We start from the raw sequence: 23,704 nt of genomic DNA on the forward strand, positions 1-23,704 counted from the left end.
AATTTGACTTCATTAATCATACATATCTTTTGGATAAAACCATGTTAAAATCTGAGCATCAAGCTTTAGAGGACTGCCTAACTGTGTATCAATTGCACATGCATTGCATAATATTTTTTTCCTCTGCAATAAGTTGTACAGAGCTTTGATGATAGAACAAGAAATTAAACATCTTATTTTTTCAACTTAAAATTTAAATAAAAAATTATATTTAATTTAAAAACAAATCTGATAATTATTTCAGGCTTTACGGGGTAAAGACTAGTTGTCATGGCTGTCAAATGCACAAAGTCATATTTTCATTAATTATCATTAATAATAAAAATAACAAATATAATCATTATACTTTGCCTACAGGGACAGTTCACCAAAATCAATCAATCAATAAATAAAACAAAGGAATACAAATCAGTCATTTACTCACCCGCAGTCGTTTCAAACCTGAATCATTTTCTTTTTTTTTTCTGTAGAACACAAACTATTATAAAGATTTTTATTACGGATAAAGATAAAATGTCTTTCTTTTCCCAATAATGATGGTCCAATTTTTTTCCCCTTCATTTTGTTGAATCATTAAATGGAGAAAGGCTGTCGAAACATTCTTTAAAATACTTTCTTTTGTAGCATAATAAATGATGACAGAATTTAGAACTATCCTAATTAATGCACATTAAAATAGAAATGTCAGGAAGCCTTGTGTATGAACTACTTCTCTTTAAACATTATATTAACAAAAAAACAAAAAAAATCATCATCAATAGTATTAAAAAGAACACATGCTATATGGGTTCAGCCAAGTTTATTCAATGAATAGAGGCATAATCAAAATTACATTTCTGCAAGTATTGAAGTAAAGGAACAAACCAATATATTCACATCTTAATGTCACAGAGAAGGCACAGGTCTAGAAAATATATCTTGCACACATATGCATAGCATCAGCAATAATCAATAAGGCTTCTCATTCAAATTCAGACATAAAGGAGTGTTTGGAGTCTGCAGAACCTGATAACAGTGAAACTCACTCAAAGTGATTGACAACACTTGAATGAACACAGCAGAAGCTCTTATGAAGGTTCTCATGACTGAATATGTAACAGCAACACAGAAAACTGAGACTAACAACAAGCAAATATATAAAAGACATACAGTTAATTCCTCTATCCTTGTCAAAGGGACCATTCTCTCCCCACAGGCATTTAAAAACAAAAATGTATAATCACTGATTAAAAACATGAGAAGAAGGAAAATGGAACAGGGAGTGGAACTGGGAAGTAGGTTTTGAGTACTGTCGGGTATGACTTCAGATTTACATCACAGATCTTTGGTTTGCAATCTGCAGAAAATGACCTCAACAGGCTACATGATACGCTGCAAAAGATCCCGGTTTGATGAAAGTACCGCATCACCTGACATTCAGGAAATGAAATCCTGCAGACAGTTATTGCTTGTTTGTTACAGAACTGCAGAATGTCACAGTATGTACATTGTGCTTCAAAGAACACTTAATAATCCTTGGTCAAAATCGCTACAATATAAAACAAACATGCAGTTTGACATGTAGCATAAAATATTTCGGCAGATTCAACAGCTACATTTAAATATGTAGCCAATACTGACCAGGGAAATAAAAATTAAAATTCCAGTGTTCGAACACCAGCAGAGCTTTACATATGCAGAAGTGTGCGTAACAGGCAAGAAAAAGAATTCTTCATTAGAGGTAATTCTACAGGGTATTTTAGACAATTACTTAATATAAAAACACTATCCTTCATAAATGAAACACCACGTACAAATAAAAAGTGCTTATTGTCGTAATTTCTAAAAAGTAAGAGGATTACCTTGATTTGAGCCCCAACAGACATAAGGCCGCATTAATACTAATGAAGCATTCTGATCAAGACTCGAGGCAGCAGTCAGGATCTAAACACAAATCGCTTTAGGAAGAAGGAAAATCTTCAAATGCAAGCTTAAGACTGCAATAAATAATGCATTAAGAAGCCTTCTCTTAAATGGAAAGGTGCGCAGAAAACTGAGATGATCAATAAATATGATGGGAAGCTTCTCAGGAGGAGATTGCACCATGATCCAACAAAACAAACAACAATACTCCAGCATCCAGTTAAGGGTGATCTGACAGACTGCAGAATTCTTGTAGGCTTTGATATACTTTACATATATACAAATGAGTTATTTGTATGATATTGGTGATGAAATCAGAATGCACATATGCCAGCAACTCTACATGCGTTAAATACTCAAGCAAATCAACTGAATATGAGATGTCATATTGCGATCACAATCCTTCTGGTTTTATCAGCCAAATCCTACAATATTGAAGCGTCTCAGTAAAGTGATCTGGGCACGGTTATTCAGATGTTTGGATTAAACCCTAACACTTTGATTGAAGTGAAAGCAGGATGGCTGGTTTCTCCTCCATGACGCGAACTAGCAGGTTATCAATATAGTCCTCTAACTCCAGGATCCTGGCATCTTTTTTGGAGAGTTCAGCCTGTTGCTTTACCACCAGTGTGATCAGTTCCTCCTGTGTGAGCTGAGTGTACGGACCGCTATCTACATTCTGGATAATATGCAGTGAAATGAAGGAAGAGAGAAAAAAAGTTGACAACTCATGTACAGTACCAGTGAAAAGCCTGGATACACTTGATGGATGCTTTTTATGATCTTTGGATGAACTATGGATGAGCCAATATTAAAATTCTGTAAAACTTTGTCTACATAAGTGGACAAATAAAACACTAAAAGTAAACTAAAATACATTTTTTTAAATGCTAAGCAGGCATTACAATATTATAGTATACAGTATGTTGATTGTAAAGTAAACAAATATCCATTTTTAGTAAAGATTTAGTAAACTGAGCAAAAAACTGAGTAGGCAATAAGTAGGAAAATTACTGTACCTTTGACATCTCAGCCATTTCCTTGATGGTGATAGTCTTCGGGTTTTTCCCCACAGCAATAACACTGGAAGACTGGCTCTCGGTGCTCAAGGGTTTCACTGGGTGAGGCCTGAGAAAGGCAAGAGACGGACATATTACTGCAAAGAACATAACACTTGACTGCTGGCAACAGCATGTTCCTTAATCCAAGAGGAGGACGAACTGTACACTTTTAACAATAAAACAAACCATTAGAAAAAAGTTCAAATGAAGTGACCAAGGGCCCTTGAAGATAGTATTCAATTAAGGAGACATGGGTGTGTTTGGAAAGGCATACCTTATTATTCAACACATACTAGGAATTCAGTACTGTGTATGCAAATTTCTGGATCTACATTTGGAAAAAGGTGCAGTATACAACCAGAGCAAATGCATAGGATACTGCATTCCACAATACAATGTGTTTTACTGCCAAAACATGAAGACATTTTAAAGAAAAAAAAAAAAAAATGTCAAACCGTTGTATTTATTTTTCCTGAGTGATGACTAGACACCTCTTGCTGACGTTAACATGTGATGTAGTGATAAAAGTCATGTGTCATGTGACAAATGTAGCATATTATGAAGCATATTTTCAATTATTTTTAAAATGTTATATATTTTAGATTCTCTCTAATATACAGTAAGCAGTTCTTGGCATGTGTTAGTAAACCATTACAAACTCACCCAATGTGTAATTCCCAACAAAACCAAAAGATCAATAACAGTACAGCAGAGAAATAACACGTAAAAACCCAAACACAAGCACTTTTGTGGCAAAGCAATCAAGAATCACATATAATGCAAATATCCCACAAAACAACATGATCTCCGGAACAAACTCAAACTCATGCCCACCACTCATGCCTTGAACATGGAACTAGTCTTGTATACATCAAATTTATGTAAATTTTAATGTGTATGTCATTAAATCCCACATCTACAGCCTCTCATATGGACCCAGTTCCAGAAAATTGTGAAGACAATCTAATATGGCCCTGTATTATTTGAGATACTGCCTTTGTTCCATTTACACAAGTCCTTCAAGACCACGACATTTTGAACAACCAATACCAGCAATCAGTAGCAAAACCCCAAGCCTACAGTCCCGATCCTCAAGATCCCATGAAGGAGTAACCAACCATTAAGCAACCACTTGATCAAATGCTGAAGAAAACATACCCTTTAATCTAGCAAGACCAGAGATTGATTCAAGCAGTTTAAGGGGAAACAGCAGCTGTTGATTTGAAAGCCGATGGGTTTAACACAACAGGGATGACATACTGTTCAAGCAGTGGTTAGTAGGGATCAGGAGAACTTTTCTCACCTTCTTGAATTAGAAACTGCACTTCCACTACCATTCTGCAGAGCAACTGGCTGAGCCTCTGATGGCGGGACCCAAGCGCGAAGAGTCGCCTTGCCCCCTATAGAGGATTCAGCTGTTACTACGGTGGGATCAGTTCTGCTTGGTGGCGCAACACTGGATACAGTCAGCTCAACATCTTCAGCATCTTGTGAAGACTGAGAAACTGATCTAGCCAGACTTGTATTCTCTGTACCAGCTTTTTCAGTAGCTGTGTATTGGCGAGATGAATTTTTCTTTCTGAGCGAAAAATTTCTTTTAAATGAAGATCTGGCTTGTTCAGTGAAGCTGGGTGATTGTTTTTCACTCTCTGATTGTGGTGATTTGCTTTTCTCTGAAAGGTTTATGAATGGATCATTTGTACCTTTGTTTGCAGACTTGTTATCTTTCTTATCAAAGGTGGATGTCTGATCTTCAAGATTTCCCATTTGCTTTGGGCCCCTAGTGAACAGGTCATCTTCATTGGTGGTCTGCTCTGGTAAAGCCCAGGGATCTTTAGATAGCAGGTTATCACTTGGGAATGGGTCAAAAGCAATCATTCCCTTCCCCTCAGGTTCATTAGCCGGTTTCCCCAAATGCAGTTCTTCTGGACTTTCAGCAGCTCTGAGGATGCTTCCATTCTGGCCCTTGTGTGGTTTCTCAGTTTTGTTGTTTTCTGATGTCATGGGTTGATTGGCTACCTGCTTGTCTGGTTGAACTTGTTCAACTGGGTTCTTGACTAATGACTGTTGTCTGGCTTTGACTGAAGGCATCTCTTTAGCCACACCATCAGTCTTTGAATTAATACTTTGTATGGAGCTGGCAGCTGGTGTAGGCTTCTCTTTTGACTGGGAAAGATGATGGGTAATGGCATCCGGAGTCTGAGACGTCCTTTCCATCTCCTGAGGTACATGTCTACTATGGACAGCTGGAGGTGGATTGTTTTCCAAGTTCTTGGAAGCAGAGTTTCTAGGCTTATTGACAGTGGCATATAAAGACTCTTTGAAATGACCATGCTGGACATTAGTCTCGACTGATGGTTCTGGTGTCGCAGGAGCTTTGGGTGGAAGAAGTGCCTCTTTGTGCCTTGCAGGGGCAGGGGGAGGTGCTTTGTGATTTTTTTGCTGCTGGTTAAGGTTCAGAGAGGTCGCATTTAAGATCGCAGATTTATTTGGCATCAGCCTCTCAGGTCCATCTACATTAATTTCTTCTGAGAAATCCCAGTTTCTTTGGTTTACCTCTGCAACAAGATGGTCCCAACGTGTTTGACCCATCACCCCATGCCTCTTCTTAGGATAGAGGGTTTCATAGTCTGGGAGAGGAAGAACAGGCCTATCTTTGGAGTTTTGGGTATGCGGTTGTCCCCCATTATCAGGATGGCTTTCAGTCTTAGATGAGCCCCCAAGATAACCAGGGGGTAGAGGAGCCTTTCGCTTCTTGTCAGATTTGGCAGCTGAGAGGTTTTCCATGCTGGACTCACTGAAAGTTCTCGGAGGTTTAGCAGGTGCCAGAGAAGAATGAAGATCAGAAAACATACCAAAAGACTCAAACGGATCAGTAGAGAGGGATGGGGAAAGGTGAGAAGTGGTCTGGGTGCCTATAGAGTCTGAGGGGGATTGGGAATGGCTATTATCGGTTTCAGGCAGTACACTCAGAGCCAATCTGCCAAAGAGCAAAAACATAAAAACGGTCAACTTACGGCTAAAACAGCACTTACAATCCAATATGTTTTCCAATATATTTCTGCTGGGCATTACATGCATCTAAAACCCAATTAACACAAACAGCACATGACTCCCCTGCCTAAATATATTATCCTAACTTAATGCCTGACATTCACACTTTATATGTACAACTAAACATTCATCGCTTAATAGAAACAATGTCTTTCTTACTATTAAACTACATCAAAAAGGTCACATCTTGCTTGGTTACTTTAAGGATTCCTTAAAATCTTGTGACAAAAATGAGGCTGTAAAAAAAAGTCTTTAAACACAGCTTGATAGGAGTAAATGTACCCTGCACTTCCAAATTTAAACGTTCTATGCAAACAAATGCAACTAAAACATATTCCTGTCTCTTTTTATTCTCAGCTTTTGGAAAATGAGTTACTCACCATATTAGTTAATCATAAGACAGAAGTTCCTAAAATCCTTAAAACTCCCAGTACAAAAAAAGTGATCCTACAGACATGTTTCCTAATACAATGTCGCTTAGTCACTGTCTGGAAGATTACAAGTTCATCTTGTTTCACTCAAAACCAGAAGATCAGCACTTGAAGATCCAGTCCACATTCCTTCCTCCATTAACCAATCACATGCCTTCGGCCAAACAGGTTAAGTAAGTTGCATAGGTCAAAATGCAAATCATTCAATACAATAAAACCTATCCTGAGTACACTTTATGATCACAAAAAAAAACTATGCCTAGAGTAAAGTAATTATACAATAGGCTATATTTAGTGTGTATTTGAAGAAGGTGGATCGGGTGAAATTCTGCACAATCTGTCTACTTTGCCTATTTTCAGTCACTTTATGAACACTCAGCTAAAGATTGAAAGAAGAGCAGTTTATTTGTAAGTTCACTTTAGAATCTAAGAGGTATCAATTGCTGTTGAGAAAAAGTGAATAAATGATGGCCAGACCAATTTCACATTAAAGACAGACTAAAATTACTGTTATTCAACATGTTCCACTTTCACCCAAGGGTGTGAAAGTCAGCGATACCTGAACCCCATGTCTAGTAGAAAAACAATGATCTCATCCCATCTTGACAGACCCCCCCACTCCTACACTTTTACAATGAGATACAGTTGTGCTGAGAGACGAGACCGAAAATACTAAAAGCTCATGGAGGTTTGAATGTGCAACACTTTCAGTAATGACCTTGGTGTGGAAAATGTAGCAGTTACTGTTCACTTACTCTTTTGACCTGTAAGTGTGCACAATTTAAGATCTTTTTTTATTTACTATCTGCTGAAACAATTTTTACAAGGGGGCTTTGTCTAAATAAAGGAGTAGCCCTTTAAGAGCAGTGGAGCAAACAGAGGTGAGAGGAGTCGAGTTTCAGCCTGGGTTTTCCTCAGCTCTCAGGTGCCAAGATGCTAACTGCATTACGAAGCAGCCTGACTTATCATTTAGCATGCAGCCTCAGCATGAGTTATGCTGAATATAATACAGCTAACAAACCTCTACATCTTTAGTTCTTTAGCATCATCTTGAATAAGAATGCTAAAAATTGCAATGCAAAGATAGCTCATTGCTCAGACATTTCCCTGGGGAAGCATTAGAGCTGGTTGAAATAGCCAGTATATACATAACTGAAGGAAAGTCTCATCTTTATCAAAAGTAGCGTAAAGGACAAAACATTCAAGAGTTTTGCTTAAAAACATTTTCTCTATAAAATTCTCTTAATAAATAAAAGTGTGCATTGCATATATACATAGACATATTATATATGCCCCTCTGTTTGAACCAAACAGTCATGTTTCCCAAGCAGATTCATATACACTATTGTTCAAAAGTTTGGTTTCAGTATTATAGTTTTTAAAGTAGTTGAATTTTCAGCATCATTACTCCAGTCTCCAGTGACACATGATCCTTCAGAAATCATACTAATATGCTGATTTGCTGCTCAAGAAACATTTCTTACTGAAAACAATTGCTTGTATTTTTTTCTATCAAGGATTCTTTGATAAATAGAAAGTTCAAAAGAACAGTATTTATTTCAAATAGGAATTTTCTGTAACATAATACGTCTTTACTGTAACTTTTAAACAATTTTATGTATCCTTGCTGAATAAAAGTATTAATTTATTTAAATAAATATAAATGACCCTAAACTTTTGAGCAGTAGTGTATAATGCCAGAATTCTAACAATTAAGGTGGTTTTTTCCTCCATTTTCTTGAATACAATGTAAAATATATATATATAATAATTTAATAGGCACCAATATAATGCACAGTAATAAACAGAAATATTTATCTACTTATATTTATTTTAATTAAATCAAACTTACCAGCTCTAATGCCCTTATTTTGCTTCTGAATTTGCGATTACAACAACTGAATCAACAGACACAGATGTACTGTGTGTTGGTTTGTTTTTTTTTTTTAAGATCAAAATTATGTCATTAATGACCCTCATGTCGTTCCAAACCCGTGAGACCTCCGTTCATCTTCGGAACACAGTATAAGATATTTTAGATTTAGTCCGAGAGCTTTCTGTCCCTCCATTGAGAATGTATGTACGGTATACTGTCCATGTCCAGAAAGGTAATAAAAACATCATCAAAGTAGTCCATGTGACATCAGAGGGTCCATTAGAATTTTTTGAAGCATTGAAAATACATTTTGGTCCAAAAATATCAAAAACTACGACTTTATTCAGCATTGACTTCTCTCCCGGGTCTGTTATGAGTGCGTTCACAACACTGCAGTTTAGTGATATCCGGTTCGCGAACGAATCACTCGATGTAACCGGATCTTCTTGAACCAGTTCACCAAATCGAACTGAATCGTTTGAAACGGTTCGCGTCAACAATAAGCATTAATCCACAAATGACTTAAGCTGTTAACTTTTTTTAACATGGCTGACACTCCCTCTGAGTTCAAATAAACCAATATCCCGGAGAAATTCATTTACTCAAACAGTACACTGACTGAACTGCTGTGAAGAGAGAAGTGAAGTTGAACACGAGCCGAGCCAGATAACGAACGAAAGATTGACTCGTTCTCGAGTCAAGAACCAGTTGCATCGGTTTTCGGATCACCGGTAGTGATGGGAAGTTCTGTTCTTCTCCGCGAACTGGTTCTTTCGGACAGTTTGATTCAATAAACCGGTTGCCGAAAACGGTTCACCAGTTCTTTTGCGCTTGACGTAATGACTTCATTGGCGATGATTGCCCTTGATTCAAGCCTTCGGTTTACCCGCGCTCATAACATTAGCACACAATCAGTTCAGAATCAATCACCAAAAGAACCAGTTCGGTTCAGACGCGCTGTGTGTCAGTCTGAATCACGTATGCGCAGTATCATCAGCTCCTCGGTTCTCGAACCGGACGCGTCCGACAGAAACGGTTCTTGACTCGAGAACGAGTCAATGTTTCGTTCGTTATCTGGCTCGGTTCAGTCAGTGTACTGTTTGAGTAAATGAATTACTCCGGGATATTGGTTTATTTGAACTCAGAGGGAGTGTCAGCCATGTTAAAAGAGTTAACAGCTTAAGTCATTTGTGGATTAATGCTTATTGTTGACGCGAACCGTTTCAAACGATTCAGTTCGATTTGGTGAACTGGTTCAAGAAGATCCGGTTACATTGAGTGATTCGTTCGCAAACCGGATGTTCTGTGAACGCCCTCATAACAGACCCGGGAGAGAAGTCAATGCTGAATAAAGTCGTAGTTTTTGATATTTTTGGACCAAAATGTATTTTCGATGCTTCAAAAAATTCTAACGGACCCTCTGATGTCACATGGACTACTTTGAAGATGTTTTTATTACCTTTCTGGACGTGGACAGTATACCGTACATACATTCTCAATGGAGGGACAGAAAGCTCTCGGACTAAATCTAAAATATCTTATACTATGTTCCGAAGATGAACGGAGGTCTCACGGGTTTGGAACGACATGAGGGTGAGTCATTAATGACATAATTTTGATTTTTGGGTGAACTATCCCTTTAAATAGCCATGACTACTTTTAAATGCCAAATAATGTTTATTGTTCATATTATTTTTTGTAGTCCTTAACATTCTATACACGACACTTCTGCGTGCGATAACGACACTCATAGTTGCCACGCTTGGCAGTAGCCCTCCAAAACTTCCTTGCTGATATCAGTTTTTAGATTTATTTTAATGCGGCCTTTGTGTTTTTAAACAAGTTGGCTACAGAATTAAATTAAAGGTATAGATTACAGGTAATAATATAGTAAATAATGTTACGTTTCTTGCACAGACCGATTGTTTCGCTTCATAAGAACTCAATATATCGTCAGGAGCACCAGGTATTAATTTTGCGTTGCCTGATATGCTTTTTTTGACTCTCAAAGTGACGGCAGCCACTGACTTGAATTTTATGAATCACCAAGGACCACAGTTTCAGCTAAAATTCTTCTTTCCTGTTCTACTGAAAAACAAACTCACCTACATCTTGAATGGTCTGAGGGTGAATAAATTACCAGCAAATTTTCATTTTGGGATGAATTATCTCTTTAATGTTGCTTTGGATAAACAGCTCAGGTGTTCTGGTAGATAGCGTGGTTGTGGGTTTACCAAACAAAACCCGTGCAGGACTCTGGTTAAACTAGTCTATCATGCTCTACAGGAAATGTATTGGTCAATCAAATGTGGATTAAAATCATCACAACATTGCTAGAAAAATTTGTGCTTATAATATAGTAAATATGCAATAAATCTTCCAACCCTAAATAGCATACAATCTTGGATGGAGGAAGTTATTTAAGCACATGAGCACTCACCTTGGCTTGACCGCGGACACTTTTGCTGTGCGGCTGGGGAAAGCACTAGCAGGTGGCGCTGGCGTGAGGGTGGTCCTGACGCCCCTCCGTGGGTCTGTGGACCTCTCTTCTGGGATTGATGATGGAGTATCAGGGGTGAGGGGAATATCTTCGAATGGGTTTGTAGAGGACGGCACATCCAGATGTTTGGGCTCATTCATAGCTTCCTCTCTCTTCTCCTCCTTCTTTCCAATGCCAAAGAGAGAAGAGAGTCGTTCAGTTACTCTGGTCTCCTCCTGGTGCTGCTGATCCTCAGCTCGCTGCGTCTCCTCCTCGCGCCGCTTCCTCTGCAGCTCTTCTTCTTCCTTGCGCTTCCTCTCCTGCTCTTCAAGCCTGCTTTTCCTCTCTTCCTCTTGTTTTCTCTCCTGTTCTTGCTGCCTCCTTTGCTCTTGCTCTTCCTGTCGGTCCAGCATCTCTTGCAGGCTTCTTCCTTCGGGTTTCCTACCCTTCTCCTGCACTTCTACATTCCTCCTGTCCTCTAGAGGGCGCTGTGGGACAAGAGAAGCTTTGTCTTGCACTTCAGGCTTGTATGAGGGGATACTCAGGCCTTTAAGTGAGTCGATGGAGATGTCAGACGTATTTCGTTGGTGGTATTTACGAACATCCTCTACTGAACCCTTTCCTGAGCTGTTCAGACTGAGTGTGGAGCCAAAATTAGCTTTAGGTTCTTGCTCCTCTGCATAAACGTGGCTGCCATTGATACACAGGTTATTCTGCTCTTGGATGTTTTGTTTAGAGCGGCTCAGAAGAGAAAAGGGGCCAAGAGACACTTTGCTATCTGAGCTCTCAGTGCGCTTGTGCCCCAGTATTTTAAACTTCTTTTTCACTGCAAGAGAAGAGCACAATATGCATTAAAACTGCAATGTAGATGAGGTCCAAAATATATTTGAACACTGTCAGAAACTTAAGGCGCATTTATAAATGTCTAACTGTTTTATAAACAACAACAAAAAAAATATTTTCAGTGACTTCTTGTTTGTTGATTTTTTGATGTGTCAAGGTGAATATTAACTGCAGCTTAAGTTACTTCTTATACTTTTTATGCATGATAATCAAGCAAAACTTATTCAAACTTGTCAAAGCAGACCCTTTAGAGCAATAACTAGTACTACTTATCAAAAACCTGTACAAATGTTAAAAATGCACTTTAAAATGAATAATTATATATTTATAGTAAAGTAGAGTATAGTAGCTTTAGAAAAAACTATTTTATTTGATTCAACGTAAAATTTATTACACAAACATTTAGGCTACAACGGTCTAACATAAACTATGGAACATAAAAGAAGATTACTTGAGAACCATCTCAGTATTTTTTTCTTTTCATTCATGCAATGGAAGTCATTGGTAACCAAAAGAGCTTAGTTACCAACAGTGTTCAAAATACCTTCTTTTATGTTCCACAAAAAAATGTAAGTCATTCAGGTTTGAGTAAATGGTGACTTTTTTTTCCTCTGTCACTTTATGAATGGGACTTTGAATCAATGATTCACACGATTCGTTCAAAACGCGGATTCATTCAGAAAACACTGCTGTGTTGCTCAGAGACGCACAACAGTTCGGCTGTGGCTTTATAGGTAATAGCCTATTTTTGTTGGTAAAACTGAGCAAAAACAGACAATATTGTGTTTAAAATATAACATAATATTAACTTTTTGAACTTTTCTGAACTATTGAAAATTAAAATTTGAACTCGTTATATTCGGGACAAAAACAGCACTCGTGTGATATTGCTCTCGCTGTTCTGTGATATGCCTTATCTTGTTGTTAATGTGATAGATTGACTCTTGCTGGTGATTTTTTTGCTTGAATTCATTTGATTTTAGTGAATAACTGCATTTATGGAGTTGTTGCTCTGCATTATATTTGTCAACAGTCAACTGTGTGAAATGTAAGATGATGTGTATATGTGTGTGTGTGTGTGTGTGTGTGTGTGTGTGTGTGTGTGTGTGTGTGTGTGTGTGTGTGTGTGTGTGTGTGTGTGTGTGTGTGTGTGTGTGTGTGTGTGTGTGTGTGTGTGTGTGTGTGTATTCAATCTTTCTTTCTTTCTTTCAAACTTATAATTGTTTCCAAAAAAAATATGAAGAAGCCATTGAGCATATTATAATGATTTCTGAAGGATCTGAAGACTGGAGTAACAATGCTGAAAATTCAGCTTTGCATCAAAGGTATAAATAACATTTTCAAGAATACTAAACTAGAAAACATTAGTTTTAAATTGTAATAATATTTCACAATATTAATGTTTTTATTGTATTTTTTATCAATAAATGTAGCCTTGGTGAACATAAGAGACCTATTTCAAAAACACTTTTTAAAATCGTAATTATTCTAAATTTTGCAGTGTATATTTGTACTACAACAAGATGACCATTGACCTTACCATCAGGAGAGTCCACATTAAGGCCGGATGATCTGCTGCTGCTGAGTGAACTGTTCTTCTCAGGCAGGGTGCCCAGGGTTGACATCGACTGGGACACATTCCTTTGGAGGTTCGTCTTTGGTCCAAACAAGGATTTGAATTTTGATTTCTTCTTAGGATTGTCTGAACCACCCTCTCCTTCCCCCTCACTGTCTGTTCCCACTGAAGAAGGCACGATTGCAGAGGCAGAATCTGACAGGCCTTCCTTTTTCTTACCACGAATTTTATCCTTGAGTTTGCCAATGCCAGAGCGAGGTTTGTCTGCCATGGAGAGGTCAAACATGCTGGCTGTCAGGTTATTCCGCATGAACTGAATGTCCAAAAGAACTTCCCCTCGGTCCTTCTCCTGTTTCCCGTTCTTATCCACCAGCTTGTACCAGCTGCAAAGAGAACCAAACCTTCTCATTAGATTGCATGATAGTTGTACTCTGTTTTTGTTAAGGATTATCATTTATTTTAGGATTATCACTTATTTTATGCTTTTTAATTAATTAATTTTAGCTTATTCAAAGCCTTACTTTCAGCACATGAAAATGATTTTAATATTAATTTATGCTAAACTGTTTTTGTTTTATTGAAATAAAGCTGAAATAAAATAGTTGCATACATTTTTTTAAAAGACAAAAATAATTTTTGTGGACAATAAAAAAAAAAGTAGAATAACCCCGTAATCCTTGGCTGGTTGTAGATTATTGCATGGCTACTTACCAAACAAGTAAGTAGACAGATGTGAAATGGTTTTATTTTATTTTTAATTATATTATTATTTGAGAACATAAAAAAAACAATGCTGCAATTGCCAATTTAGATCTAAATATTCCTAGAGAGTCGTGCAATACATAAATCTAACTTTCCCCTAAATGCGCACATCTGTGATTAAAAGGGTTAAGGGTATGATGCCTCTTGTAGTTTCACAATGGTTTGCCTTTGTTAAAAATGGATAGAAAATTACATCAGTTTCATTCAATGTTTCAAATAGTAGCAGGTTCAAAACTAAATTACTGTGTGAATAGAAAGGCTGGAATTTCACTTGGGAACTGAACCCTGTACCAGTAAATGATACAAAACACAGAAGCCTGCCTACTGGTGAAATAAAGGAAAACATCTTTGTTTAGCTTTTGCCTTCCCGATTTTGTTCAGCAGACCGGCAGGTGGGAGAGTTCTGGAGTTTAGTGTGTAATCATGAACATGCCATTATCCACCCACACTGTTGTTATAATAGACTCCTGAACACAGGGATCATGGGTAGTCTACAGTCACACTGACACCAAACAGCGGCTCCCACAGACCAATCTGATTAAACGTGGAATGTGATCAGAGGAAGCGGCTGAAGCAGAATTCCAAGCATTTCTGTTTGGACCCCCACAGATGAAACTTTTGGACAGACTGCTACTACAATTTTAATGAAAAACTCATGAAAGCATTTTTCCCCTTTGGTTGCGCATTATATGAAATTATTTTCCAACCAGTGTGTTTATAAACTCATGGAGTTATATTAAAGCCGCATAATTTCCAGCCTGTTGCAATGTTTTGTTTTTTGTTTTGTTTTTGTTTTTAAAAAATTAATAGCATGCTTGGAAACACATCAAAATGGGAGAGACTAGAGAAGCCCAAGGCCAGGAAAGTGGACCTTACACTCAAACCACAGCACGAAACACAAATCTGTAGTTTCAAGGTGGAGAAAGACTAACGGGAAATCGTGCCTATCAGCAATCGAAGCTCAAGGGAATAGATAAGGAAAGTTCTTTTAAGATATCTCAGGTCTCTTTACATTATCTTCTGCTCTGAAGTTTGTTTGGACCAAAGGGAATGTGAACGACAAACGGCTGCAAACTCAGTAGAGAACATCTCATCTAAAACGGATATCTACAATTTGGCCTTTATCTTTTAATAGGTCACCTTGCAGTAAAAGCTATTTTATAGTCACATTCACATGCAGTAATATCTTTAAAACACCATTCTCTCACAGCTCTCAGGAATCGATTCAACTGGTTATGCCTGAAAGTTCTCAGTTATCAGAGGCGACATTAAAAAAACTTGATGAATGGGCTTCATCCTACGCATTCCTCTGAGCTACGCTAACACCCCCACACATGCCAACGCTTGAGGCTTTATCTCTTCACACAGCGAAAAACAAACTTAAACAAACAATTGCTGCTCTTAATCCAACTTCAACTGCAATCATTAACGCTGTCTGAGACGGGAACCATCAGGAACAGCCTGCTCTTTCTCAGAAATAAACACTGGTCACAAATACAGGAAGTAGCTCCACCAAATAATTTCTCACATTATGAAGATGAAATATGTTTGGTTTAAGTGATCATTTCATCCACACACAGGATGAGCCTTCATCTACTTTTATATATTTTTTTATACCTTGCACGGCTATCAGCAAGGTTACTAGGGGTCAGAATTCAGTTTCAATACAAATGTATACATTTGCTTAAGTATTGATACAGATTTCACCATTGATTCATGAGCTTGATTCAACTCGATTCCAATATTGATTCATTTGGATATATAACAGGTATAGTACATCTCAATTTTTCTTAAGGAAAGAAAATCCGTCAACTAAAGCTGTAGGCTACATGAAACCATACATTACTATTAAATATTAAAATTAAAAACAGAGTCCAAATGTAATTGCTATTTATATTTAGGTATAATAATCAACATAATCAAACGGAGTTGTACACAAACATTCAAATTGTACATAAGACGTATGTTTGTATTCCACTTTTTTATTAAAATATAAACATTTAACTAGAGAATTTAAATAGTTAGAAAAACATATTCCAACAACACAGGTTAAGTATAAATATAATGAATATATAATATAGTGCATATTTAGCAGAAGTTATTATTTATTTTTTTAGTTAACTAACACATTTATAATCAATTATTGTGATTTAAAAAGTCAGTATTGTGAGTTAAAAAGTCACAATTAACTTTTTTATTTTTTTATGCCTTGGCAGAAAGAAGAGAAAAAAAACAGAAATTAGAGGTTGAGGTGTAAACTCAGTATTCTGAGGTGCGGGAGTCAGAATTGTGAGAAAGAAGCATGGAATTGTGAGAAAAATAAATAAATAAAAACTCAGAGATTCCTCTAAATAATAATAATAAAAATATTAATAAAATTTATAGACTTAGTGCTGGTTTAAATTTAAATGATTTTTATTTTATTTATTAAATTTGAATTAAACTAGCCTAACCTGGGTTTGAATTGAGCACATAGAGGTTAACAGGAACCATGAGTTCTCACCGATTCCTTTTATTTGTATCAGGTACACAAAACAATGTTTACAGAAAAACACTAAACTACGGACCCAGCCACCGTGAGGCTGCAAAACAAACTGGTGCAGCAAGTTTCATCTGCTCTTTTATTGATGGGATAACAAATGATTTAATAAAGGGATTTAGAGGTCATATGACATGGGAAAAGTTGGCCTAGATAAAGGCACAGCAAAATAATTAGAAAACTGATCCACGGAGGTAAAGAAATTAACCACACCTTAGTCCACATGGACCTGGACTAACACAAAAAATATGGGTTCAGTAACTGATATCGGAGAGTCGAAAACTGGAGAGGTTCAAAAACATGACAGCCTTAGGAAGAGAATAAAAATGCCATATTATTTTCAGATCAGAACCGATTAAAAAAATATATTTTTAATATAGTATTTCTATTAATACCACAATTAATAGTGATTTTTGTCCTCTATTAAACTCTTTTACTAGAGACAGTTATCAGCTGGTCCGCACCTCTGTGTCAAAGCTGCCATATCACCATTACCCTGAAGTACGACAGTAACATGACACCAGCAAGCTCGAACAAAAAGGAGGCAAAATTCAATCCCTCGTGTCAACGTATATGAGAGGGAGAAAGAACGACAAGGACAGAGACATGCCTTTTGTTTTAAGTGCAAAACATTACAAACTGCTTGCAGTGCAAAATATTATAATGATTCCAGTACCAACATCTCAGACTGTCAGTTTTATCTGATACCAAGGCACTTTTTAAAGGAACAGTTCACAAAAAAAAAAAAAAAAAAAAAAAAAAAAAAAAAAACGCTAAAATGTACTCTAAGACCATCCAAAATGCAGATAAGTTTGTTTTTTATATAGAAAGAGATTTGGAGAAAATTAGCATTACATCATCGTCACATTTGCTCACCAATGGATTATCTGCAGTGAATGGGTGCCGTGCAGTCTTAACTTCGTTGATAAATAATTTACGTCATAATATTCGTCAACAACATTGTTTTCACCAAGGACGAGACAATAAAGAAGTAAAACTCTTTTTGTATGACAAAAACTATGACGTAAATCTATTGACATTTTCGTCAATGAATAAAAATGAGACGAAAATGTTAGGAAGGGACGATTTGGGAAGAGATTCATTCAGAACGTATGGATAAATCTGACAATGCAAGAGAGAACTCAATTTGGTCCGGTTTTCTGAGTGCAGACACTGAAGCACATAGAAAACGCATCTCACAGCGCACGAGTACTCTTTTGCATCGCATGAATGGAGAATTACACACAAAATGATGTTGAATTGTCCGTTCTGATGAGTATTCACATAAACACATTCAATTATGTCTTAAGTGAACGTAAACAGCAGGGAGAATGTGAATCAGTACATTGCATACATTGCAGATGTGCATTCGGTTTTAAAGGGACAGCAGCCTAATTTAGTTGCTATTGTCCGAGTCATTGACGTTAATCAAGCATCAAAACAAAAACAGAAAAACACTCTGCTCTTGACTGAAAAACTTTAGTAGCCCTAAAGACTAATCTAAATTTATTTATAGAAATAAATATGTCTGCTTGAAAGAATGAAGAATATGGTAAAGAAGTTGCAATAAAGAATGCATAATTAGCCTATATATACCCATTTGGTATTTCATTAAAAAGAAGACCATGTTCTTGTTCTTTATGAGAAGTGGTTTTATTTCATTTTAACATAAAGGCATATTGTGCATCACCGCAGTTAAATCTGTCTATCATGATAAAACCGTAATATTAAACCTATATAATGAGTTTGGAAATTTTAAAGAAATGCTTAATAAAAGCACTGTAAACCCATTAGAGTTTAGCCGACTAAATTTACTATAGATTAAGTCGACTAAAATCTTGTGATATTTAGTGGACTAAAACTAGACTAAAACTAAAAACAATTCAGATGACTAAAACACGACTAAAACTAAATCAAAATTTGCTGTAAAAATTAACACTGGTGCCGTCAGAATGAGAGTCCAAACAGCTGATAAAAACATCACAATAATCCACCCAACGACTGTTTTTTACTTGCTTTTTAAGATTTTTTATTTATTTATTTTTTATTCAAACCGTAAATAAGCCCTTTCTCCAGTGAAAAAGCCTTCTTGCCTGAATCAGGCGAAAAATCAGCACAAAACAAGTGCTGCTTACATGGAAACAGTATATGTCAGTGGATTTTGACGTGAGAGGACAACAGAGGATAGACTTTTTCACTGGAAGAAGCATTATCATGGATTATTGATTCAAATTCAAATTTTCAAATTCAAATTCAAAATTCTAATTTTGACCAAAAGTGACAGTTTAAAGTCAAACAAGACATTAATTGATTACTTGTGGATTATTGTGATGTTTTTATCAGCTGTTTGGACTCGCATTCTAACGGCACCCAATCACTGCAGAGGATCCATTGGTGAGCAAGTGATGTAATGCTAAATTTCTTCAATTCTGTTCCAAAGGAAAAACAAACTCATCTACATATTGGATGGCCTGAGGGTGAGTACATTTTCAGCAAATTTACATTTTTGGTTGAACTTTAAGCCTCTCCAGCACAATTCAAAATCCACATACCTACTGGCACGGAAGTTATGGATCTTCATGAAAATAAAACAGCAAAGGAACAGCAGGAAAAGAAAGAACAAAACCTTCAGGACACACAAGTGCTAACAGATTACTGATAGTCTGATCAGACCTGTGGGAGACAATAAATGAAGTCATTCAGCGATACTTAAGCAAAGGCCTGCATCAAAAAACACCTACTTGAAATAATCACACATATTAAGTGTTCACATTAATCCCATTAATTATTTACATTATACCATTATGTCAAGAAGCTTTGCATTCCACTTTTACTTTCTTTGAGTGTAACCACGTAGGTTTAAAGTCACGTCATAACCATTAACATACTTCACAATTACGTGAGTCTCGGGCACAGTACACACCTGCTTTAAATGACAAGCATGTAAACTGGGGCAAACCCAAGGCAAATAGAAAGGTCTTACACATCGCTTTCTCTCTCTGTTCTGAACCATAATGGAAGTCAAACTAAAAGGCAAATAATAGGCTCTGTATTTGAATAAAGAGCAGCCTTCATTTCCATTGAAGAACAAGCACAAACATTTTTTTCTTTAAAAAAAAAGAATACATATAATATCTTATCATAATATGTTAATGCATTATTATATTGAACACTGGATTTTTCATACAGTTGTTACAAATTTTATCAGAATTTACTCACTCTTATACAATGCAAAGCTATAAGCTTTGAAAAATAAAAATGGAATAAAAAATAAAAAGGTATTATTATAAATAAATTGTAATAATCACCTGTATAAACTGTGATTTTGTGTTCTAACCACTCTGACTCTTTTTGTCCTTGCATATCTCAGTATATATCTCACAATTAAAAAAAAATTTCACAATTCTTTTTTTTTTAAGAATTGCAAGATATAAACTCAGAACTGTCAGTTAAAAAGTCGCAATTACCGTTTTGATTTTTTATTCAGTAGTTGAAACAAGCTTCATTAAAAAAATGATTTTGAAGACGTCTTCTTTGCAAGAGGCCATAATATGATTATGGTTTTCATGTGATTAACTGTGTATAAACTGAATTCAATGATGAACTGCCGTTAACTGACACACTATTTTCCTGTTTAATACTGTAAAGCTGCTTTGACACAATCTGTACTGTAAAAAGCACTATATAAATAAAGGTGACTTGACTTTTATCTCCAGTGTTTATAGCTATTTCAGATACTAAACTGCATAAACCTGATCTACCAAAGGAAAAGAACATGGTGTTCTCTCTCACACACACACATATTACTCTTATAGGTTCTGGAAAGTAAACACTAATGTAGATAGTTACACACCATTAGCCAAACATTGGGTGTCACTCATGCCTGTCAGTTAGTGACTAGTAAAGTTTTGTTATACTGGGCTGGGATGGGTGGAGAGGAATGTAAAAACGTCATTATTTGTAATACAGTTAGACTGGTTGTGTGAGATTATGCTGGATCGTTTTACTCTATTAGTCCCATTTACTCACTTGGAATGATAAACTATGATTTGTCAAAAGAACACATCTGAGAAATAAAAACATGAACTGACCCAAGAAAAAGTAAAGGATCATCTGATGACGTTAATAACCAGTTGCTCCTGATATTAATAATTGTTCTGCAGCTGTTATAAGTAAAACTATAATGACTTAAAAGGGCTCATGGGACACATATTTTTATCTCAGCCTAATTATGATAGTATGAATGATCCTAGATGAAGAAAAAACTCACTCTCATCAATGCTGGCATTTTTTTAAATCACATTACCATGATGGGTCTTGTAATTCAAGTAATAATAGTAAAAACAACAACAATGATAATTATAATAAAACAACACATTATTTTATACTGAACTATTTCTGTTCTTGAGGGGGCTTTTCAAAGCATTCAAATGCAAAACAAATAAACCAGACATGGTCATGGTCAAGTCATGTGTGTGATCCACTAGTCCAAACAGAATGGGTATGAGTGGAACAATAAAAAGTCCAAACAAGCAGACCCTGATGGAGCAATGAATCAAACTGGCCTGACAATATGCAGCACCAATGCCACACAACAAGGACAAATGGCACAACCTCGAATACTGAAGGCCACAGCTGCCAAACTACAAAATACCCCTATGACCAAACCCAAGCAAAAACACAGCTCTTACACTTCCCCTTCTCTCTCTCAAAGGCCAGAACAGAGAGTCGACTGGACAAATCAGCAAGCCGGCCTAATATGCAAATCAAGTGAAACTCACACACCTTCTGTTTTTGAATATGAGCAGCAGCCCTTTCCAAAGAGCTAAAGAAAAATGAAGCTCAAGCAACTCCTAAATTAACACTATAGCCTAACAATTAATAATAATAATAATAATAATAATAATAATAATAATAATAATAATAATAAAAAACTGTACAAAGTTTTTGTTGTTTCCTACCAAAATCTATGCCTATTTATAAGTTTTCCATGGAAATAGTTTAAATAAACATCAATTATATATATATATATATATATATATATATATACACACTATCACACACACACACACACACACACACACACACACATATACATATAGTCAACGTTTGAAGTTGATCAAAAAGTTTCGCCAAAGTTGTCCTAAGACAAGAATGCATTTTGGTCTTAGGTTTTAGGACAACTCTGATGAAAGATTTTGATCCACTTCAAATGCTGACTAGTGTATATTTCTGCCACTGATTCTTTACACATGGGACAAACCATTTCATGACTTTCCCTGGCATTAGATTATTTATCAAAATAAGTCTTATCAAAATTGTCATTTACTTAATCACAGCTACTGTGTCACTGATACTGAAAATTATATTTATTTGTTTTTAGAATTTTTATAAGGTCCAGAAAAGCAATATTATTAGTATTTGTGAATACAATAAAAAATAATAATAATAAGTTTGGAACCATCCTGTTGTGTTCATTCATTCATCCACTGAATCGAGTAATTTGTAAATATTTACAATCCATATTTGGCGAATTCTTTCTGACCCTATTCATGCTGACTATTGAGTTGTTGTTTTTATTGTTGTTGTTTTTTTAAGTAAAAATTAAAGTCAAACAAACAAACAAACAAACAAACAAACAAACAAACAAATAAAGGAGACTGCACCCAAACATAACTTTGAACTTGTGGAACAGCTTAATTAAAAACGATATTTATTTATATTTCTCACATATTCATCACTCGTCTTATGAAGTGAATAATTATTATATTAGGAACTCCCAGAAGGCGAAGCGTACTTTTGCTTGCCCAATATTGTTTTACAAGGGCGGAGTACTGAAACCAGTTCATGCAAAAGAGACCAAAACATACCATGATTAACTGTTTGGGAGCTTATCACTTTAGAGTCGTAATGGAATATTTGTATGAGACAACTCCAACACCCACACAACAAACTTCTTTCCCCATAGAACAAAATGACACTCACTCGGTCTTTTTGCGTGATCTGTTAGCATGGAGGTCCACTAAGTTGATGACAGCCTGTCCTAAAAACTTGTCCAGCCCCACCAGGGCTCTGTGCATGGCGATGATGTAGAGCGTGCACCGCTCCGCGTCCCCCTGATAGTTCGGCGGCAGATCGAAGGTCGCCTCCTCCTTCCATTCGGGCGAGACGCATTTCTCCGCCACCGACGTGGAAAACTTGTCCTTGCCCACCTGCATGATGGCATAGGCGTCGTTCGTGCCATTTTTGCCCTTGATCCGCAGGTTTCGCGCTTTGAGTACCGTTACCTGAACGCTAGTGGGATACCACTGCTGGTCACCCAAAGACATTCTCAGTTAAAGCAACCGGGACGAAAAGTCGGTTCGTTCACTCGCTCGAGCCCGCTGGATGTCTGCCGTGCGTGCTCGCTCTAGCTCCTGTGTGTACTGTTTGGGAGATCTCATAAGCCCCGCCCCTCACGCATGACGTACACGGTGTACCCAGCGCTCAGGTGATACAGGTATCGTTTCATTCTAGCGTTACATTATTTAAAGCAGAGCTTTTGATAGTACACTTATAACCCTGTGATAACGCCTTTTTTAATCCCGGGTTAAGGCCACCAATGCGTTCCCGCCGCTTTTAACCTGTGGTCATAATTTAACCCCGAATTAAGATGCTAAAGGTGTACAGTAATCGACTTGGTTGCTAAAATGTATCAGCGAGTTGTTTGGCAACAGACACCCAATCAGAAACTGACTCAGCGATTACCTTATTAAATATTCATGCATTTGTAGACACGGTTCAGTTTACCTCGATTGAGATTTTAAAAACTATTCTCAGAATATCTTTGTTGAAGAATTTCCTCATTAGCGTTTCCTCAATTTACTTCCTCAGACTTTATTAAGGTCAAGTGAATCACTGTAGAGCTCAGACAACAACCCATTCAGCAGGACAAAAATAGAAAACGGCAGTACGAGTAACCGTTAGAAGTTTTGAAGCCGATTAGTCATCTTTCAGATTGACTCAGTCTCCTGCTATCTGTAAATCACTGTATTCGTTTATTTGGTTGCAAACCGCCTCCACTGTGCCACCGAGCCGAGGTCAGTGTTATCAGTAGCTTACTAGCGTGATGTTCATTCCTTTGTTCTCAGTGAGCGTTTCGGTGTTTGTCCCGCCCACTCCCTCGAGTACCGCTCTCTGAT

General features: G+C 36.7%; 2 protein-coding genes across 3 annotated transcripts in view; both read right to left on the reverse strand.

Moving 5' to 3' along the window:
- LOC109053914 (disintegrin and metalloproteinase domain-containing protein 9) overlaps window positions 1–23,704 on the reverse strand; it is a 1,168,157-nt gene that overhangs the window by 729,279 nt on the left and 415,174 nt on the right. The window lies entirely within an intron of this gene.
- On the reverse strand, window positions 783–23,654 carry LOC109089982 (rab11 family-interacting protein 1-like). Its single transcript, XM_042730094.1, has 6 exons — window positions 22,509–23,654; window positions 13,187–13,605; window positions 10,765–11,629; window positions 4,267–5,943; window positions 2,922–3,030; window positions 783–2,581 (listed from the first exon to the last, which is right to left on the reverse strand). The coding sequence occupies exons 1-6, from the start codon at window positions 22,850–22,852 to the stop codon at window positions 2,393–2,395; spliced, it is 3,603 nt and encodes a 1,200-aa protein (XP_042586028.1). The 5' UTR covers window positions 22,853–23,654; the 3' UTR covers window positions 783–2,392.

The sequence above is a fragment of the Cyprinus carpio genome, chromosome B8 (assembly GCF_018340385.1).
Source record: "Cyprinus carpio isolate SPL01 chromosome B8, ASM1834038v1, whole genome shotgun sequence".
Lineage (NCBI taxonomy): Eukaryota > Metazoa > Chordata > Actinopteri > Cypriniformes > Cyprinidae > Cyprinus > Cyprinus carpio.